This window comes from Pongo pygmaeus, chromosome 1 (assembly GCF_028885625.2).
Source record: "Pongo pygmaeus isolate AG05252 chromosome 1, NHGRI_mPonPyg2-v2.0_pri, whole genome shotgun sequence".
In the NCBI taxonomy this organism is placed as follows: domain Eukaryota; kingdom Metazoa; phylum Chordata; class Mammalia; order Primates; family Hominidae; genus Pongo; species Pongo pygmaeus.
The window spans coordinates 186,673,804-186,693,459 of NC_072373.2; the positions used below are offsets into that span (position 1 = coordinate 186,673,804).

At 39.6% G+C, this 19,656-nt stretch overlaps 1 protein-coding gene across 23 annotated transcripts in view; it reads right to left on the reverse strand.

Annotated features, from left to right (window-relative positions):
• The window catches only part of ST3GAL3 (ST3 beta-galactoside alpha-2,3-sialyltransferase 3), a 228,089-nt gene that overhangs the window by 102,521 nt on the left and 105,912 nt on the right, over positions 1 to 19,656 (reverse strand). For 20 of the 23 annotated variants that reach the window (XM_054491277.2, XM_063656901.1, XM_054491298.2 and 17 more), the window contains one exon: positions 17,467 to 17,509. In XM_054491277.2, coding sequence (XP_054347252.1) covers positions 17,467 to 17,509 — 43 coding nt within the window. Of the gene's footprint in view, positions 1 to 7,461; positions 7,617 to 15,499; positions 15,507 to 17,466; positions 17,510 to 18,757; positions 18,817 to 19,656 lie in introns of those variants that run through there. The other 3 variants (XM_063656927.1, XM_063656920.1, XM_063656947.1) reach the window with 2 other exon arrangements.

Here is a 19,656-nt window from a genome sequence, read left to right on the forward strand (position 1 = left end):
CCCTGCCTTTCTGCTCTTGCTGCTAGGCACTGCAATACCTTTTCATCAAACCAGGCCACATTCCTATTTGATCAGTGATTCTGGAGCTGACATTAACTCCAGATTACATTTGTCTCCAGAGCCTTGTAATTTACTTCATCTTAGCTCGAGGGATGCTCCCCACTAAGTTCTCTAAGTGCTTCAACAGACAATTTTCACGGAGGCACTCCACCAGAGATCTGCTGTGACTCTCCAATTCAATTTTGCTTCCACACTTTATTTCCTTAAAAATAAAAACACATCCTCTTTCTGGGTGGTAGTGAAAAACACAAGAGAAGTAACATTCACTGAGCACAAACCAGGCAGCAGACAGCGGATCTAATGATCTAATTCAGCTTTACAACAATCCTCTAAAAAGTAGTACCTCCCTTAGACCCAGGCATGTGGGGCTGAAGGAGTCCAGGAGAAGCCATGGTTGGAAGATGCATTGTTCTGTTTACACTATAAAATGTCAAATGATACATTTAATATGACCAGAAAACAAATTACCATTCACACTTTCCCTGCACTCTCTGACACTGGTGTGTGTTCATCACCAACAAAGCAGTCCCATCTTTGAGATACTCCCGGGTCTCAAGAAGGATAGTGCAGCCTCATGAAATGATGCATCCAGCATGAGCTGAATGGTACTGGAGAACTAAAGGGAGAAGATCACTGTTTCCACAAAACAGTTTCCAAAAAGCCATGGCATTGAGTGCTAATAATACAGATACTTGTTGTTTGTGGCAGGAGATATGAAACTTTCCAGCAATGATACATTTGACAATAGAAAACACAAAGAGATGTTTCCTGAACCTTAACAGAAAGAGTTGGTGGTGTCTGGGTAGCAAAAGGAATTTTCATATGCACTGATTGGATAACAAATACATAAGTATCTCTTCTCTACCCATTGTTCTAAATCCTTAGTAAGTCATTATACCATACAGGGACCCATCAACTGGTTTATACAGGCAGAGGCCTTGCAAAACATATTTGGCCAGGGCCCTGTCTACCTTTGGAGCAGTCCTACTCTAAAGTAAGTATTATTTTCATTTTTGACAAGAGAAAACTGACTCCAAAACTCTCTCCTGTTCTTACCAAAGCCCCTACTTTCTTTGATGTAAAGTGTAATCAGCTTAAGGTAAGAAGATTGGAGTTTAAGCCACCAGTTCTACTTACTAGGTGTGCAAACTCAGGTAAGACACAATTGGTTTCCTTAACTCTTAAAATAGCTATAGTAATGTACATTTTATAGGGCTGATGGGAAGATCAATGAATACCTACAGCAATGTGGGTCAGAGTGCCCTTTGAAAGGTTATACAAATATTAGTCACTGTTCCTACTGTTTTAATGTTTGACTTCTGCTTTTACTATTCCTTCTAGATTCATCTGAATTATTATCATAGTTTCAATAATTTAAGAAGGAAAATAACTGCTCCTTTATTTTTCTTATTTGGATTCTTCTTTCTCATTCACATGGCTGTCCATAAATGTATGCCTATTGGGCAGTGAGGTCAAGAGACTTCAGGGGACAGAGAGGGAGGGCCACTAAAACAATTCCATCATCTATGTGCAGGAACTTGTTATAAACTAGCATCCTAGCACTTACGTGAGCCCAGTGGAAGGGCTATATCTCATAAAATGTGTAGTGAAAATCACAGTCAAATCTTCTGTTCAATTCTTCTATAGGTCCCCAGTGTAAGACAGAGGTCACTATCATGATTTCCAGATAACATTGTCCCTAAATCCACTAAGTCCAGGCTCTCAAAGCAGGTGTCACAGTTTGGGGGCTATGTAATAGAGGCTGGAGTTATTCAAAGCCACAGTACAAACCAGTGCATCTTCCTGGAGCAATACATGTACTTGAAGATATGAGGAAGAATGTATTAAGAAAACACATACATACTATGGTATAGAATGCAGAATTTTTACAAGCAAAATGGAAGATCTGAAAGATTCTTTTTTGGGGGGCCAGGTGTGGTGGCTCACATCTGTAATCCCAGTGCTTTGGGAAGTCAAGGTGGGAAGATTCACTAAAGCCCAGGAGTCTGAGACCAGGGGCAACATAGGGAGACCTTATCTCTATTTAAAAAAATTTTTTTTAATTAGCTGGGCATGGTGGCATGTGCCTACAGTCCCAGCTCCTCAGGAGGCTGAGGTTGTAAGGATTGCTTGGGCCGGGGAGGCTGAGGTTGGGAGGATTGCTTGAGCTGAGGCTGCAGTAAGCTGAGATTGCACCACTGAACTCCAGCCTGGGCAACAAAGCAAGACCCTGTCTCAAAAAAAAAAAAAAAAAAAAAGGAATTTTTATGCTTGCAGTGAGTTGCTTTGCAATACATGCTCACTCTCCTCTGCCACTAAGGGTCCTCCGGAGGAAATGTTTCAGAAGCACTGCACTAAGGAACCTAAGTTTTCCATTTTGGTTCCTACTCTCAAAAAGCTTGAATTTCAGTAAGCAAATAGGTAAGTAAATAAGAGATTACCTTTGGATATAAGTACAAACACTGTTATATACAAGGTATGGAGGAGGCAGACAATTTAAAGTGGTCTCGGTAATTAGGGTGGGTATCTTGAGGAGGTACTGTCAAGAAAAGAGAGAAAGTAGAAGGGCATTCTCAGCCGAGGATACAACATGTGCAAGGGTCCAAAGCAGAAAGAGAGCCTGGCACATATTGGGAATTGCAAATATATTAGTATTGACAGAACAAAGCCTGTGAGACCACAGCATGGTCTTGCTGCTAGGACAAGGAGCCTGGACTTGCTGATGAGGCGATGGGGAGCCACTGAAGGATTTTTATGCAGATGAATGACATGCACTAGTCCAAGAGAGAAATGAGGAGACCTGGATGAAGGGGTAACAGTGGATATAGACAGGAAGAATATTTGTAAGATATATTTGGGAAGCAAAATAATAGAGAGTGGAGGAATGTAACTAACAATTATTCAGCAGTACCTGGGGTTTCGTTTTTGTTTTATTTTTATTTACATTATTGTTAATCCTTAAAGAGCCCTATATGATAGGTATTATTCTTCCCATTTTATGAACAAAGAAATAAAGAAATTCAAATAGGAAGTGGCAGGAGGAAGATTTGAATATAGAGCTTTCTGATTTCAAAGCCCTTGGATGTTGGTTGTGGCTGTTTTATAAAATACGCTTTTTATATTTCCTGATTTCAAAGCCCTTAGTAGTGTTTTTTGTTTTGTTTTGTTTTGTTTTGTTTTTAACAGACTACATTTCTTTTTAGTGCTGAATAGTAGTCCATTGTCTAGATGTGCCAGTTTGTCCATATACATACTAAAGGACATCTTGATGCTTCCAGTTACTGGCAATTATGAATAAAGCTGCTATAAATATTCATGTATGGTTTTTGTGTAGACATAAGTTTTCAGTTCCACTGGGTAAATACTTAGGAGGGTGACTGCTAGAACATACGGTCATATTATGTTTCACTTTGTAAGCTGCTGCCAAACTGTCCTCCAAAGTGGCTGAACCATTATGCATTCCCACCAGCAGTGAATGAGAGTTCCTGCTGCTCCACATCCTTGTCAGCATTTGAGACTGTCAGGTTTTTGTTTTGTTTTGTTTTGTTTTTTTAGTCATTCTAATAGGTGTGATAGTATTTCACTGTTGTTTTAATTTGCATTTCCTTAATGACATATAATGCAAGCATCTTTTCATATGCTTATTTTCCATCTGCATATCTTTTTTGACCATCTGGAAAGGGTGTCTTTTTGGTTCTTTTGTCCATTTTTTTAATTGGGTTGATTGTTTTCCTAATGTTGAGTTTTAAGAGTTCTTTGTATATTCTGAATACAAGTCCTTAATCAGGTATGTGTTTGCAATTTTTTCCCTAGTTTGTGGCTTGTTTTTTCATTCACTTAACAGTGAACTTCACAGAGTACAAGTTTTGGAGTTTAATAAAATCAACTTACTGATTTTTCTTTTCTGAATTTTGCTTTTGGTTTTATATCTAAAAACTCATTACCAAACCCAAAGTCACATAAATTTTCTATGTTACCTTCCAGAAGTTTATTACAGTTTCAGGTTTTACATTTAGTCTATTTAGGTTCCATTTTGAGTTAATTTCTGTGAAAGGTACAAGGTGAATGATTAATTTGTACATACAGGTATCTAATTATTCCAGTATCATTTATTGAAAAAATTATCCTTTTTCCATTGAATTGCCTTTGTTCCTTTGTCAGAGATCAACAGACTATATTTGTGTAGGTCAATTTATGGGATCTCTATCCTATTCTATTGATCTATTTGTCTATTCTTTTGCCAATACTATGCTATCTTGATTGTATCTTGATAGCTTTATTGTAGGTCTGGAGTTAGGTACTGTCAATCTTCCAACTTTCTTCTTCTTCGTCAGTAGATTCTGGGTCTTCTGCCTTTCCATATAAACTTTAACATAAGTTTATTGATATTCACAAAATGACTTGCTGCAATTTTGATTCTGATTACATCACATTTATAGATCAAGTAGAGAACTGACATCTTCACAATATTGAGGCTGGGCACAGTGGCTCACACCTGTAATCCTAGCACTTTGGGAGGCCAAAGCAGGAGGACTGCTTGATCCCAGGAGTTTGACACCAGCCCCAGAAACATAGCGAGACCCTGACTCTACAAAATAAAAAAAATTAAAAAAAAATTAGCTGGGTGTGGTAGCGCATGCCTGTAGTCCCAGCTACTTGAGAGGCTGAGGTAGGAGGATCACTTGAGCCTGGGAGGTCGAGGCAGCAGTGAGCCGTGGTTGCACCGCTACACTCCAGCCTGGGCAACCCTGTTTCAAAAAAACCCCAAAACCCCCAAAACCCAATACTGAGTCCTTCTATCAAAATGTGGAATATCCATTTATCTAGATTTCTTTGATTTCTTTCATTAGAGTTTTGTAGTTTTCCTCATTCATATACGAATCTATGGACAAACACATTCACACATATTTTATCAGATTTATCCCTAAGTATTTCCCTTTTCTTTTGGCACTAATGTAAATGACACCGTGTTTTAAATTTTAAATTCCAATTGCTTCTTGCTGGTGTATAGAAAAGCAATTGCCTTTTGTTTATTAACCTTACAGCCTGAAAACTTGCCTTAATTGCTTATTAGTTCCAGAATGTTTTTGCCAATCTTTGGGATTTTCTACATAGACAATCATGTCATCTGTGAACATAGTTAGTTTTATTTCTTCCTTCCCAATCTGTATGCCTTTTATTTCCTTTTCTTGTCTTACTGTGTTAGTGAAGACTTTAGTATAATGTTGAACAGGATTGGTGAGAGGGGGGACATCCTTGGTTTTTTCTCAATCTTAGGGGAAAGGAATCCAGTTTCTCATTAAGCAAGATGTTAGCTATAAGTTTTTTGATCAAATTGAAGTTCCCCTCTACTCATAGTTTGCTGATAGTTTTTTTAAAAATCATGAATAGGTATTGGATTATATCAAATGGTTTTTTTACATCTATGGGTATGATTATATGATTTTTCCTCTTTAGCCTGCTGATGTAACAGAATATGCATTAATTAATTTTTTAAAGCTGAACCAGCCTTGCATACCTGGAATAAATTCCACTTGGCAGCGACATGTAATTCTTTTTATACATTGCTGAATTCAATTTGCTAATAATTTTGTTGAGGATTTCTGGAGCATGTTCATGAGAGATATTGGTCTGTAGTTTTCCTTTCTTATAATATCTTTATTTGGGTAATAGGGTAATGTCTAGAGTAATGCTGGACACATAGAATGAGTTAGAAGGCGTTCTTTCTGCTTTGATTTTCTGGAAGACATTGTAGAGAACTGGTATCATTTGGTATCATTTTTTCTCTTAAATTTTGATAGAATCCACCAGTGAAACCATCTGAGACTGTTGTTTCTGTTTTGGAAAGTTATTAATTAGTGATTTAATTTCTTTAGTAGATATAGATTTATTCAGATGGTCTTTTTCTCCTTGTGTCAGTTTTGGTGGTTTGTGTCTTTCAAGGAATCAGTCCATTTCATATAAGTTATCAGATTTGTGAGTACAGAGTTGTTCACAATGTTCTTTTGTTATCCTTTTTCTTTTGTTTTAAGACAGGGTCTCACTCTGTCACCCAGGCTGGAATGCAGTGGTGTGATCACAGCTCACTGCAGCCTTGACCTCTCGGGCTCAAGTGATCCTCCCATCTCAACCTACTAAGTAGCTGGGATTACAGGCACAACCGGCTAATTTTGTTTTTTTTTTTGAAGAGACGAGGTCTCCCTACGTTACCCAGGCTGGTCTCAAGTTCCTGGGCTCAAGCAATCCTCCTGCCTCAGCCTTCCAAAGTGCTGGGACTACAGGCATGAACCACCTCACCCGGCCCATTATTCTTTTTAATATCTATGGATTAGTATGTTCACTTCTGATATTAGTAATTTATATCTTCTCTTTCTCTCTCTCTTTTTGGCTAGAGGTTTATCAATTTTATAGATATGTGCAAAGAACCAGCTTTTGTTTTGTTGATTTTCTCTGTTGATTTCTACTCTGTACTTCTATTATAGCCTCCTAAGTACCCTCTCCCTTTCCATTCTTGCCCCTCTCTAATCAAATTACCTTCCTGCGGCCAAAAACATCTTCCTAAGGGTCAAAACTGATTATGTCACTACTCATCTGCTTAAAACCCTTAAGGCATCTTTTGCCCTTGAGATGAAGCCCAAATTTCTCCTTGTTATCTCTAAAACCCCACATAATTTGGTCTCTGCCCCTTCCTCCAGACTTCTCAAGTTCCACCCTCAGGTCTCCTGGAGTTGGCAGCATAGAAAAGACAAATACTACATCTTTACACATATATTTATTTCAATTACAGATAAGGAAGAGATAAATCAGTCAATATAATGTATAGGAAGTTCTTCAATTGGTTGAGATTTTAAAAGACTATTAAGAAAAGCTAGAGAAAAAATTGGTAACCAAAAACTAATATAAAATGAATTTCTGAAAATAGTGTCTAGAGATCTATAGCCCATAATGAAAGTTTGAAAAAATTACAGAAACATCCAAACATATTTTTTCATTGTAAAGGTGTAATAAAAACAATATTTAGAATCAAAACAAAGAAAGTAGCCGCAATTCCACTACCTTAACGTAACTGTTATGATATTCTGCAGTAGTTGTTATATTATATTCAGATATGATTATAGTGACAGGCCTGAGGTTGCTTCACGGTTCTTGACCCTGACACATTAGAATCATCTGGGAGAATGTTTAAACATAAAGGTACCTGAGCCCAATTCCTGACCAACTAAATCAGAATCTCTGGGTAGTGAGGTCTTAGTTATGAATCATCACACATAGACATACTCCTATGTACAGACAGATTTATTCTTGGTATCAATTACCTGGGGAAGTGGAGACTTCCTCAGACAGGAAACAGAATCTTTTATTAAAGCAGTGGTTCTCAATTTGGCTGCATATTAGACTCACCTGGGCAGCTTTAACAATCCTAATGCAAAGGCTGTGTCCTTGCTCAATGACTTCAAAATTTCTAGAGGGTGGGATGCAGGCATCAGTAATTTTTTAGGCTCTCCAGGTGATTCCAACATGCAGTCAAGGTCAAAAACCACTATGCAGACAGAGTCCTTGGTGAGCTGCGAAGTGGGAATTTGGCTTTTTCAGTATTGATCACATAGCTCAAGATGTCTAGGAGAAAGTCTTTGAACAGTGGGCTGTGAAAAAGGCTAGATGTCATGAAGCAAAGAACCTAGCCAAATCCTGCAATGCTGTGCTCTCCTGTTGTGAAGTAAGTATGGCCCTGGTTTGTGCTAGCTATAGAAGAGACAGAATTCTGCATTTTGAAAACCAGCCTACTCCTCTGGATTTCTTGTCCTCTCAAGGTTAATTTCTCTGTTGTCCTCTTTTAATCTTTAGTGAAATATTTTTAGCTTTGCTTAGAGTAGCCAAGAGAAAGTATCCCCCTACCACACACACACCCCTTTCCTCTTTCTTTTTTAAGGCATTAAAGAGAAGCTGGCCCTCTGAAGTCAGCATGATGGTGGCAGAAGTTCTTCAAGTGACAGTCTCTCCAGGAGATGGGGAAAGTCAGGGTTAGATAAAGGAAGGGGCCAACTGACAGTCCTCACCACTGCACTCCCTCTCCCTAAAAATCTTCTAATAACAATACTTGAAAGATCTGGATTTTGTTATTAAAGGTGGCTCTATTCTCTCTTACTCATACCCTCTTCCTTCTGTCCTCGATTGATTGAACAAATATTTACTGAATATTTACCATGCACATAAACACTATACTAGGCATTGTGAATATATCTGTGAGCAGAACATTCCTAGTTCTTGCCCTTACAAAGCTTTCGGTATAGTTAAAACATAGCATCAAACTGACTGAATTTGGAAAAAACAGAAAGCTATGTTGAATAGTGAGAAAAGTAAAAAAGTTTGGAGCCAGGCAGAGAAGGGTTCAAATACTGGCTTGATCACATTTAGTTCTCTGAACATAAACAAATTACTTATCCCTTCTATAGTCATTTTCACATTTGTTAAAATGCATTTAAATACCATCTACTTCATAGAGTTGTCCACCATTTATCCATGCAACAAATATTTATTAATTGATCACTAAGTAATACAGTAGATACTGGTTTTGGTGCTAGAAAATAGTAGGGAACAAAACAGAAGAAACACTCTAGTAGGTGGAGACAGACAATAAACAAGTAAATAAAACATATGTGGCATCCAAGAGTGATAGATATCCTGGAGAAAATGACACAGTAAAGGGGAACAAGGAACGCCAATAGGGGATGGGTCTATGATTTTAAATGGGATGGGCAAAGGAGACTTTATTAAGAAGGTGACATTTGAGCTATGTTCTGAAAAGGCAAGAGAGTGCGCAATATCTGCAGGTATCTGGGGAAGAGTGTTCCAGACAAGGGAATGAGCAAATGCCAAGAGTCTGAGGTGGGAACAGGTCTGGAGTATCCAAATCACAGCAAGGAGCCCAGGATAAAACAATAAACAAGAAGGAGAGCAACAAGAAACAAAGGTGTGGACCATGTAGGGCCTTGATGAGCATTGTAAAGGTTCTGGCTCTCATTCTACAAGAAATGGGGAGCCATTGGGGAGTTCTGATCACAGGAGTGACAAGATCTATCTTGTATTTTAACAGGATCACTTTGGCTTTAGTGTGGAAATAGACCACAGAGAAGCAAGCATAAAATCTGGAAGACTAGTTAGGAGTGCCAAAAATTAGGTAAGAGATGGTGGTTTGGACAGAGTGATGATACAGAGGTAGTGAGAAGTGGCTGGATCTGAGGATATTTAAGGTAAAGCTAATAAGGTTTGCCGATATCAGATTTGAGTGTCAAAGAAATGATGCTACAGTATTTGATGTGAGCAATTGGAAGGATGTAGTTAGCTGCCATTTCCTGGGTAGAAAAGATTCTGGGAGGCAGGGGTGTGAATCTGGAGTTTGGTTCTGGACATGTTAAGTGTGAGATGCCTAATACACATCCAAATGAAGGAAGCAATTGGGTAAATGAGTCTGGAGTGTAGGGAAAGAGAACTGGGCTTGATATAAATATAGGAGTCATCAGCACATAGATGATATTTAAAGCCATGATACTGGATTAGATTATCTAAGCAAATGTTGTGGGAATAGGTAACACAGAAAGTACCTAGTGCACCACTGGGCATATATTAGGTGCTCAATAAATGCTTTCCCCTTGCAGCCCTAGGGAACTTGACAGGCTGTTTTAGAAGTGTTAAACTCACCTCAGGCTATATTTAGACTGCTCCATGTTTATACACTATTACAAATGACCTGGTTTTTCACAAGGCTCTGGGGGATAAGAGTTGTTTGCTTTCATTTTCATATTTTTGTGTCTTCACATGGAATTCCTTATGAAATTAGACTGAGCATTAAAGTCCCCATGCTCTTGCCCACTTGGCAACCGTAAAACACCACATTGTGGCAGCAGACAGGAGCTTTCCCAGAGCACAGAACACCTGCCCACACCCAGAAGAAATAGATGAAACTTCCATTTAATTAAATCTGCTCCCAGAAGGCCCACATCAGCTCAGGAAAGTCACACCTGGACACCAGGATCTGGTTCCTTCAAGGAATCCGGATGGCTCATCTCTCCCCTGGACTAATGGGCACATTCCTGGCTCACTGTGTCATATTCCTTGTAATGGAGACTGAGATTTCCTTAGGGTTCTTCCTGGAATGCTCTGCCTCTCTTCCTTTGACTCTTTGCTCAAATGTCACCTTCTCAATGAATTCTACTTTGACTGTCCCATTGAAACTTGCAATCTCTTCAACAGCATTCCCTTGTCTTGCTCTATTTTCTTTCACAGCACTTATCACCTTCCAAAATCCTAAAAACTTTATTTATAATAATTTTTGTTTATTGATTGTCTTGTTCACTGGTATGTCCTCAGACCACAGAATACTGCCTGATACATATTAGTTGCTCAACAAATCTGTTGATTGAATGAGGGAGTATCCACTTTGTTGTTGGGGCAAGAGCCTTTGACCCTGAGCCTTTTCCCAGGCCCTCAACTTTGAGCCAGACCACAGTAGACCCTTTCAGAGAGCAGATGTGCCTCCCTGGAGGTATCATTAAATCAGGTTGTGGCTGCCTGCACGTGGCAGCCTGAGTGCCCAACCCCTGGGGAAGACGGGGTCAATTCTCAGGCAACCACAAGGCTGGCAATGTCACCAACTCACCAGTCTCACATTCTAGTTATTCCTGTTTCTCTCCAAACCATATTCTTCTCAGTTTTCTTATCCTCAAGTCACTGCTCTCTGCTTCTTCTTGGTCCAATTTCCTACTTCTCCCCCGGCACAGCCCACACTCTAACTTTCAATTATGTGGCATAAAACTGTGTTCCTTTATATCCTCAAACTCTTCGGTGAATGTTCCTTCCATTTTTGCTTTCATAGAAACCTGGGTCTCTTGGGAAAACGCCATTTTTACAGCCCTCTGCAAAGGAGGCTGCTCTTTCATCTATACTCCATGGACCTTGGGATCCCTGGTTATCCTCTTTGTACTCCATTAATGCTTCCAAACCACCAATATGTCATGCTTATTATAAAAAAAGAAACAACCAAAAACTTGTCTGTTGCTCATGCTATCCAGCAATACTACCCTTTACCCTCCCTTCCTGTTCTCAATTGCTTCCTCCCCATTCACTAAGACTTCAGCTCGCAGGATAGCCTTTCCAATCAAGCTTATAAGGCTGTGTCTATGTCTTAGAATTTTCCGTTTATTCCAATTAGAAAACACATAGCTGGTGCTCAAGAAATATCTGCTAAATGAAAGAGTGAAGAAATGAAATCTGGGGTATGGAGCAGGAGGCAAGCTGAAGTCCAGGTCTCATTTTTGGGCTATATCCCTGCTAGTTTACCAGACACTGATAAGGGCTAACTCTCATCCTTGGTATTACTATTGTCACCACTTTAACTGAGACTTAGTAGTTAAATAACTCACTCCAGATTAGAGCTAGTAAGATGTGGAACTGGGCCTCAAAAATTCATGTCTGACTCCATAGCTCACATTTTTAACCACCAAAAAGTTCTGCCTTCTTGAACAACAGATCTTGTAGTAAAAAGACAAGGTTTTGCACATCAGTATTCTAAATAATGTTCACAGCACTAACAAGTGATTTTGTCATGTAGATACAAGCAGCAGGGAATTCTAAAAGAAAATATAAGCCACTCTATTCCAGAAAGACATAATTAAACAAATACAGTGAAGAAAAAAAAATCTAAAATGTCTATTTCCAGGCTTTTGGAATATCACTAGACATAAGGTATTTTAGGAGTATTTCTCCCATTCTGTAGGCTGTCTGTGTACTCTGTTGATAGTTTCTTTTGCTGTGCAAAAGCTCTTTAGTTTGATTAGGTCTCACTTGTCAATTTTTGTTCTTGTTGCAGTTGCTTTTGGTGACTTAGCCATAAATTCTTTGCCAAAGCCAACGATGAAGGGTATGTCCTAGGTTTTCTGTTAGGATTTTTATAGTTTGAGGTCTTACATTTAAATCTTTAATCCATCTTAATTTTTATATATGGTAAAATGTAGGGGTTCAGTTTCATTCTTCTGCATATGGTTAGCCAGTTATCCCAACACCATTTATTGAACAGGGAGTCCATTCCCTATTGCTTATTTTTGTAGGCTTTGTTGAAGATCAGATGGTCATAGCTGTGTGGCTTTACTTCTGGGTTCTCTATTATGTTCCATTGGTCTATGTGTCTGTTTTTGTAGCAGTATCATGTTTAGTTACTATATCCTTATAGTAGAGTTTGAAGTCTAGTAATGTGATACCACCAGCTCTGTTCTTTTTTCTTAGAATTGCTTTGGGTATTCTGGCTCTTTTTTGGTTTTGTATACATTTTAGAATGGTTTTCTCTACTTCTATGAAAAATGATGTTGATAGATGCAGCTGTAAGTCATTACCCTAAACAAATTCACACAGAACAGACAACGAAATATCACGTGTTCTCACTTATAAATGGGAGCTAAATACTGAATACACATGGACATAAAAATAAGAACAGATACTGGGGACTACTAGAGGTGGGAGTGGGCTGAAAAACTACCTGTTGAGTACTATGCTCACTACCTGGGTAACGGGACCATCCATACTCCAAACCTCAGCATCACACCATAAACCCATGTAACAAGCCTGCACATTTACCCCAGAATCCATTTTTTTAAAGGAGTATTTCTATGCAATAGGGTTCCAAGAATAGAAAACATCTGGAGTGAGGAGATAATTCTCAAGATATAGCTATGTTGCATTCTCAATTAAGGGTGAGCCAACTACACTTGTGGGCCAAAGCCAACCTTTCACCTGTTTTTTTATATGGGCTGTGAGTTAACAATGTCTTTTACATTTTTAATAGATGGGGGAAAAAATCAAAAAGCATATTTTATGACACATAAAAATTATATAAAATTGCTGGGCGCAGTGGCTCACGCCTGTAATCCCAGCACTTTGGGAGGCCAAGGCGGGCGGATCACCCCAAGGTCAGGAGCTCGAGACAAGCCTGACCAACATGGAAAAACCCCATCTCTACTAAATCTACAAAATTAGCCAGGCGTGGTGGCACATGCCTGTAATCCCAGCTACTCGGGAGGCTGAGGCAGGAGAATCGCTTGAACCAGGGAGGCGGAGGTTGCAGTGAGCCAAGATTGTGCCATTGCACTCCAGCCTGGGCAACAAGAATGAAACTCCATCTCAAAAAAATATATATGAAATTAAAATTTCAGGGTCCATAAATAAAGTTTTATTGAAATATAGCCATACTCATTCATCTATGTACTACCTATGGATGCTTTCATGTTAAAACAGCAAAGCTGAGTAGTTGTGACAGAAAAAATAAGGCCCCAAATACTAAAATATTTGCCATTTGGCCCTTTGCCAAAAAAGTTTGCCAATCCCTTTTATAAATAATTTCTTATGTCTTACCTTCCAGTTCACTAACTCTGTCTTCAGTTGTATCTACTCTGCTGCTAACCCCTTTTATAGAGTTTTTAATTTTCATCATTGTATTTTTTAACTCTAGAAGTTCACTGTTTTTTCAAATCTGGTATTTTGCTTTTCATAGTTACCTATTCTACGCATATAGTTCAGTACTGTCTCTTTATTTCTTTAAATACAGTATATTTAATTGCTTTATAAATGATGTGTGGTAATTCCAATTTCAGAAATCTTTGTGGGTACTCCTCTGTTGCCAGTTGTTTTACATGGTTCTCATAAAATCATGAGAACAAGCTTCAATAGAAGCTTGTTTCCTTGTGTGTTTAGTTATTTTTTACTGTGAGCTGCTCATTTCCTTGAAAAGTTATTTGTGAGGAATGCATATGTCTTCCTCTATGGAAAGTCTGCATTTATTTCTGCCAGGTGCTTAGAGGCACTGCCAGTCTGGAATACCTTAAACTGAACTCATGGTTTGAGGTTCCCTAGATCACCTGAGTGATGAGAACTCTGGCAACAAATACCAAGTGTTTTTGTTCTATTGTCATGACATACTCAGTGCTTTGGTAATTGTTCTTGCAGCCTGCTTTGGGGGTGTAGGTTTATTAATAGTTCTAGTTTATCCTTATGCTGAGTCCTCTGGGGTTCCAGTTAATGTGAAAGTAATTAAAAGATGAAAAATATGGAAGATAAGTTAATATAATGAGAAGGTCTAAAATTTAACCAGAATTTCAGAAGAGGAGTAGAGAGAGAGTTGGGTAGAGGGAATATTTAAAGAGATAATGGCTGAAAACTTTTCCAAAACATATGAAATTCATATACCCAAGAATCTAAATGAGGCCAGATACTGTGGTTTACACCTGTAATCCTAACACTTTAGGAGACTGAGGCAGGAGGATCACTTGAGCCCAGGAGTTCAAGACCAGCCTGGGCAACATAGCAAGGCCTGTCTGTACCAAAAGAAGAAGAAAAAACAAAGAAGAAAGAAGAAAGAAGGAGGAGGAGGAGAAGGAGAAGGAGAAGGAGAAGGAAGAAGGAAGAAGGAGGAGAAGAAGAAGAAGAAGGAAGGAGGAGAAGAAGGAGGAGAATGAGAGAAAGAAGAGGAAGAAGAGGAAGAAGAAGGAGGAGGAGGGGGAGGAGGAGGAGAAGGAGGAGAAGGAGAAGGAAGAAGGGGAAGAAGAAGGGAGAAGGAGAAGGAGAAGAAGGAGAAGAAGGAGGAGGAGGTGGAGGAGGAGGGGGAGAAGGGGGAGGAGGAGGGGGAAGAGGGGGAGGAGAGGGAGGAGGAGGAGGAGAAGGAAGAAGAAGAAGGAAGAAGAAGGAGAAGGAGAAGAAGGAGAAGAAGAAGGAGAAGGAGAAGAAGGAAGAAGAACGAAGAAGGAAAAAGGAGAAGAACAAGAAGGAGAAGGAGGAGGAGAAGGAGGAGAAGAAGAAAGAAGAAGGAGAAGGAAGGAGAAGGAAGAAGGAGAAGGAGAAGGAAGAAGGAGAAGAAGAAGGAGAAGGAAGAAGGAGAAGAAGGAGGAGAAGAAGAAGAAGGAGAAGGAGAAGAAGAAAGAAGAAAGAAGAAGGAAGAAGGAAGAAGAAAGAAGAAAGAAGAAGCAAGCCAAATGAATCCCAATCAAGATAAAAAGAAAGCCTTACATTGGCATATTTATTCATACTTTATAGAACACTTTCTTTTATTTTTCATAAAACCATAGGAAGTGAGTGCTATTATCTACATTTTTCATAAAGGAAAATTGGGATTCAGAAAGCTAAAACACAATAATTATCTAAGGTCATGTAATACTATGCAGCAGACAGAATTCAAATCCAGTTCAGATTCAAGTTCAGGTCCTTTCCTATACCTCAGAAATAGAATATAACACAACTAGAGAGGGATTTGGTAAGGGGAGATCTCAACTTTGCTGAGGAACTGCCCCCACCAAAAGCAGAATCCTTAACTTGGAAACTTCTCTCTAGAAGTAGGTGGAAACCTTTCTCAGGTATCTGTGAGACAGCAGAGACAGCACTGGACTTCTGAAGACAGCACTGGACTTCTGAAGACAGCACTGGACTAGAAAAACCTTTGCAGCTAGAGGCAGGACAATTCTAGCTTGTACCTTAGATTGTGAGTTAAATCAAATGAGGCCAAGCCAATTTACTGTGCTAAAGACCAAGTTAACTCACATAGTTCAAAGAACTGGCCTGATACACAACAGAAAGCTACACGACAGCCTACTCTGCAGGACCCAACTGTCAGGACAGCAGGGGACGAGCGTCCTCCTCATCCTCCTCCTTTCACTGCTGAAGACAGTTTAAATACTGTAGTATGTCCTACAGAACATGCCTTTTGTTCATCAATGTGATTCAACTTGGTAAGTACTCTATCTCTTCCGTTCTGGTGGCATTTCACTTGCTTATGGCTTATACTTGATTTGTTTTTTTCCAGAGTACTAAATTTAGGATTTTCTAAGAGTGAAGCCTATGGCTTTCTACCACAATCAAATACCCCATTCCCTAGATGTTAACATGCGGCTGACATCTCTCTACTAGCCTGGTATACAGAACACACACTTTTTCCTTCATAGTTGCCTTCATAATGTGTAAAAGTTGGGAGATTTACAATGCCTGAACTCATAGTATGAGGCACCAGAGCCAAGAAGCCAGATGCCAGACTATTCAGTGGGAAAACCAACCAGCCCCTGGTTTGATGTCTTGTATGTAGGTGTGGCCATCATCACCAGAATCAACTGTGGAAAAGGCCTTATGTAAGACAGAAAAGGAAAGAGACACAATTCTGATCCTTCATGATGTCTGCCTGGTACAGGGCAGGGGACATAGGTGCACAAAGATGACTAACAATAGAAAGGAATCACAGTAGGTAGTAAGGTGGTTCTGCAAAGATTTATTGAGCATCAGCCATGTGAGCAGGCTTGCAGGGACATGAACACACAGAGTAGAGAGAGCTGCAACTCAAAGCATGCTTGTCAAATAGGAAAGTACGCAGTCATCCTATCATCATCCATCCATCCATCCATCCATCCATCCATCCATCCATCCATCCATCCAACCAAGCATTCAGTGTTTAATGGGCACCTGACAAACATACGCCAATACTGTCTAGGTGCTAGAGAGACCAAGAAGGCCAGTAGGGAAGGATCCTGGAAGGATTAGATACTCAATACTTGACAGTCCTCTATGAATTAATAATTTCAATTAAATTCTTACAAAAACTCTGTGAAATGTTTATTGTCATCATCTTACAGATGAAACTGAGGCTCAGAGTGGTTAAGTAGCTTGCCCCAAATCATAAAGAGAATAAAGGTCAGTCTGGGATTTGAACCAAGCTATCTACTAGGCCTAGCTCTGAGCCTGTGCCCTTAAAAAATTAGTAATTATTATGCAATTACAGTATAGTGAGATAATTGTAACAGAGGTAGAAAATTTAAAGGAAGCACAGAGGAAGAGACAATTTTGTGTGGGGAGGAAGTAGTTTTTTTAGTTTTCCAAGTGGGCTAGCAAGGAAAGAGAATTTCAGGCACAGATAACAAGCACATGCAAAGGTAGAGGGAAAAGGAGCGTTCACCTGTGGCAAGAGTGGCAGGAGTTGAAACTGGAGAGTAAGACAGGGAGTGATCACAGAAGGCTGTGCATGTCAGGTGCCAGAGCATCTTTGAGAGGCCCCTACCTCCTGCTGTGACTCAACTGTCCTCTACCCTGCAGGAGAAGCCTTTCCAGGAGCCTCCTAGTCCTTCAAACTCCTGGCAGTGGCCTCCTTCTATAATGAGCTGCCTGTGCCAGCCAAATCGAAGGCCTTATGTTGGCACCCATCATCCCACCCTCTCTGGCCGCTGCAGACTGTAACATGCCCCAAGATTCTGCTGACAGCCTGAGGACTGAGGCCCCAGGGAGTCCCCCAGTCACCAGAAGAGTGATGAGAGCTGACCCTTCCAAGTGAGACCCAGCTCTCACAGATCTCTCTGCCACAGAGCCAAGGTATCTTCTCATTCTACTCACAGTTTAGAGTCCAGATTCAGGAGGAAGCCCAACCGATCATACTCTGAAAAAGAAAAGCAGAAAATGTCACTGAAGTCAAGTCACTGATGATACTAGCATATTGCATCCCCCAGACCTAGACCACGGGGACAGACAACCCTTGGAAAAGAACAAAATTCAACTGCTTCAAAGAACATAACTAAATACATAAACCACAAAACACCAGCTGAACACCTGTTTTGTGAAGGACCAAGTTCAATGCCAGGTATTTCCTATGCATTTTAGGGCAGCCAGTCCTATGTTAGTATACAACTGCCTTCCTTCCTGTATAAATGTGGTAATTGGAACTGAAATTTAGTAAACCATGAAACTGGAACCTGGAAAAGCAAGAGGCTCAGATGCAGTATCTGCTTCCTCTAAGCTCTAAACACAGCATTTGCTGAATCAGCTACCTTAGCCATGGGGTGAGTATGTGGCAGCCAATGGGTCCCCAAATCCATGCCAATTCTGTTCATGGTCATCATAAAGAACCAATAGATCAGATTACATAAAGAACAGCAAGTTTACAATAAAATTTAAAGATAAATTGATGTTTCTAACAAGTGATCAATCAGTATTGTAATTTATTTAAGTTCTTTACATCTTGCTTCATTCTAAAATGAGGTTGAAGCAGTTCTATAAAATTGTATGGAGTACAAGATTTTAAAAAGGAGAAATCTGGGGGCCAAAGTGGACACAAACATAGGAAAATGCAGGTGGGGTAAGGAAAAGAGCAAAAGTGAGTATCTTAGGGCTCTGTGTGCTTGCTGGAGGAAGATTACAGATCTGTCCCCAAGATTTTCCATAGCCAAAACTAAGCACAAAGCACTGATTTCATGGTTCAGCAATATTCAGAAAATAAACCAGGAGAATCACAGCTATTCTTGATACTAAGACTTGAGGGAAATTTCCTGTGTCCTCAAAAACATTTGTATAAGGAAAATGATAGGAAGTGTCATGGGATTATTTCTTATGGCTCTGCTCCATAGTTGCAGAGTGTGTGTGTGTGTGTGTGTGTGTGTGTGTGTGTGTGTGTGTCTAGCCAAAGTGTGTGTGTGTGTGTGTGTGTGTGTGTGTGTGTGTGTGTGTCTAGCCAAAATAAGGTGGCCTATGAATGCAGTTCTTAGCTGGCCTGGCTCAATCTGAGGATAAAACAGAATACCAAGACCAAAATACTGGATGGAAAAGGCCAGGCAGCAAAGCTTTCAAGGAACTCAGGCTGTAATAAGCAGTGAACAGCAAAAAGAGGGAAGTCACACACGCTGACAAGTACCTCCCAGGAGTCGTTCTGCAAGGCCAATTAAGGCCAGACTCACTGCTTTCAAAATCATCTGAGCTGTGGAGAGAGAATAAATCCTCTTCTTAAAATTGAAGATACCAACTAGGACACCAACTCAACTCAAGGTTTGCCTCCCAAGAGAACGGCCTTGAGCAAGTGAAAGCCTTTCCTCAAAATAATTCTGGTTTTGCTCTAATGAAGGCAAATGGATGAAAGACTTGCCTTAACATATCAAGAACTTACAAACATTGGTAAGAAAAACAAAAAAAAGGCTTAAATATAAAATAAAACGAAAAATACAATTTGCAAAGAGTTAGTGTCAAAGTTAAGTGCTCTCTCAACAATCCTATCTTATCAGTCCATAAAAAGGAAGCCTCATCAACTTGCCAAATACCTGTTACTTTTTCCCTCTGTGGTGACAACCCTGGGGGAACTCTCGTGCTGTTCTCCTCAGACCTGAGCTAAGACTCCCTTACACAATGAATCCATACTTAGGCAGATTCCTTCCACAGAGGCCAGAGAATGTTTCCCTCATTGTTGCAAACTCAAATGTCAGGGGCCAAGCAAGAGCATAACACAAATGAGGGAAGTGGAAGAATATAATACTCTTATACAGCAGCTCACACTACTTATTTTAGTTGCATTAAAAAACAAATCCTGTTGCAATGTTTTTTTTTTCAATTCACTGTTTTTCCTCCCATATATTTTCTGTATAGTAAAAATAATTGTATCTGTGGTTTATTATTTGCCAATGGCATCTGAAGTTTTGTTTTGTTTTACACACACACACACACACACACTGCATATTAAATTTCTAAGAACTCTGCATTTCTAAAGCAAGTTTGTCCCTTCATGTCTCTCTTGGTCTGTCTATTGTTTTCTCTCTTTCATTA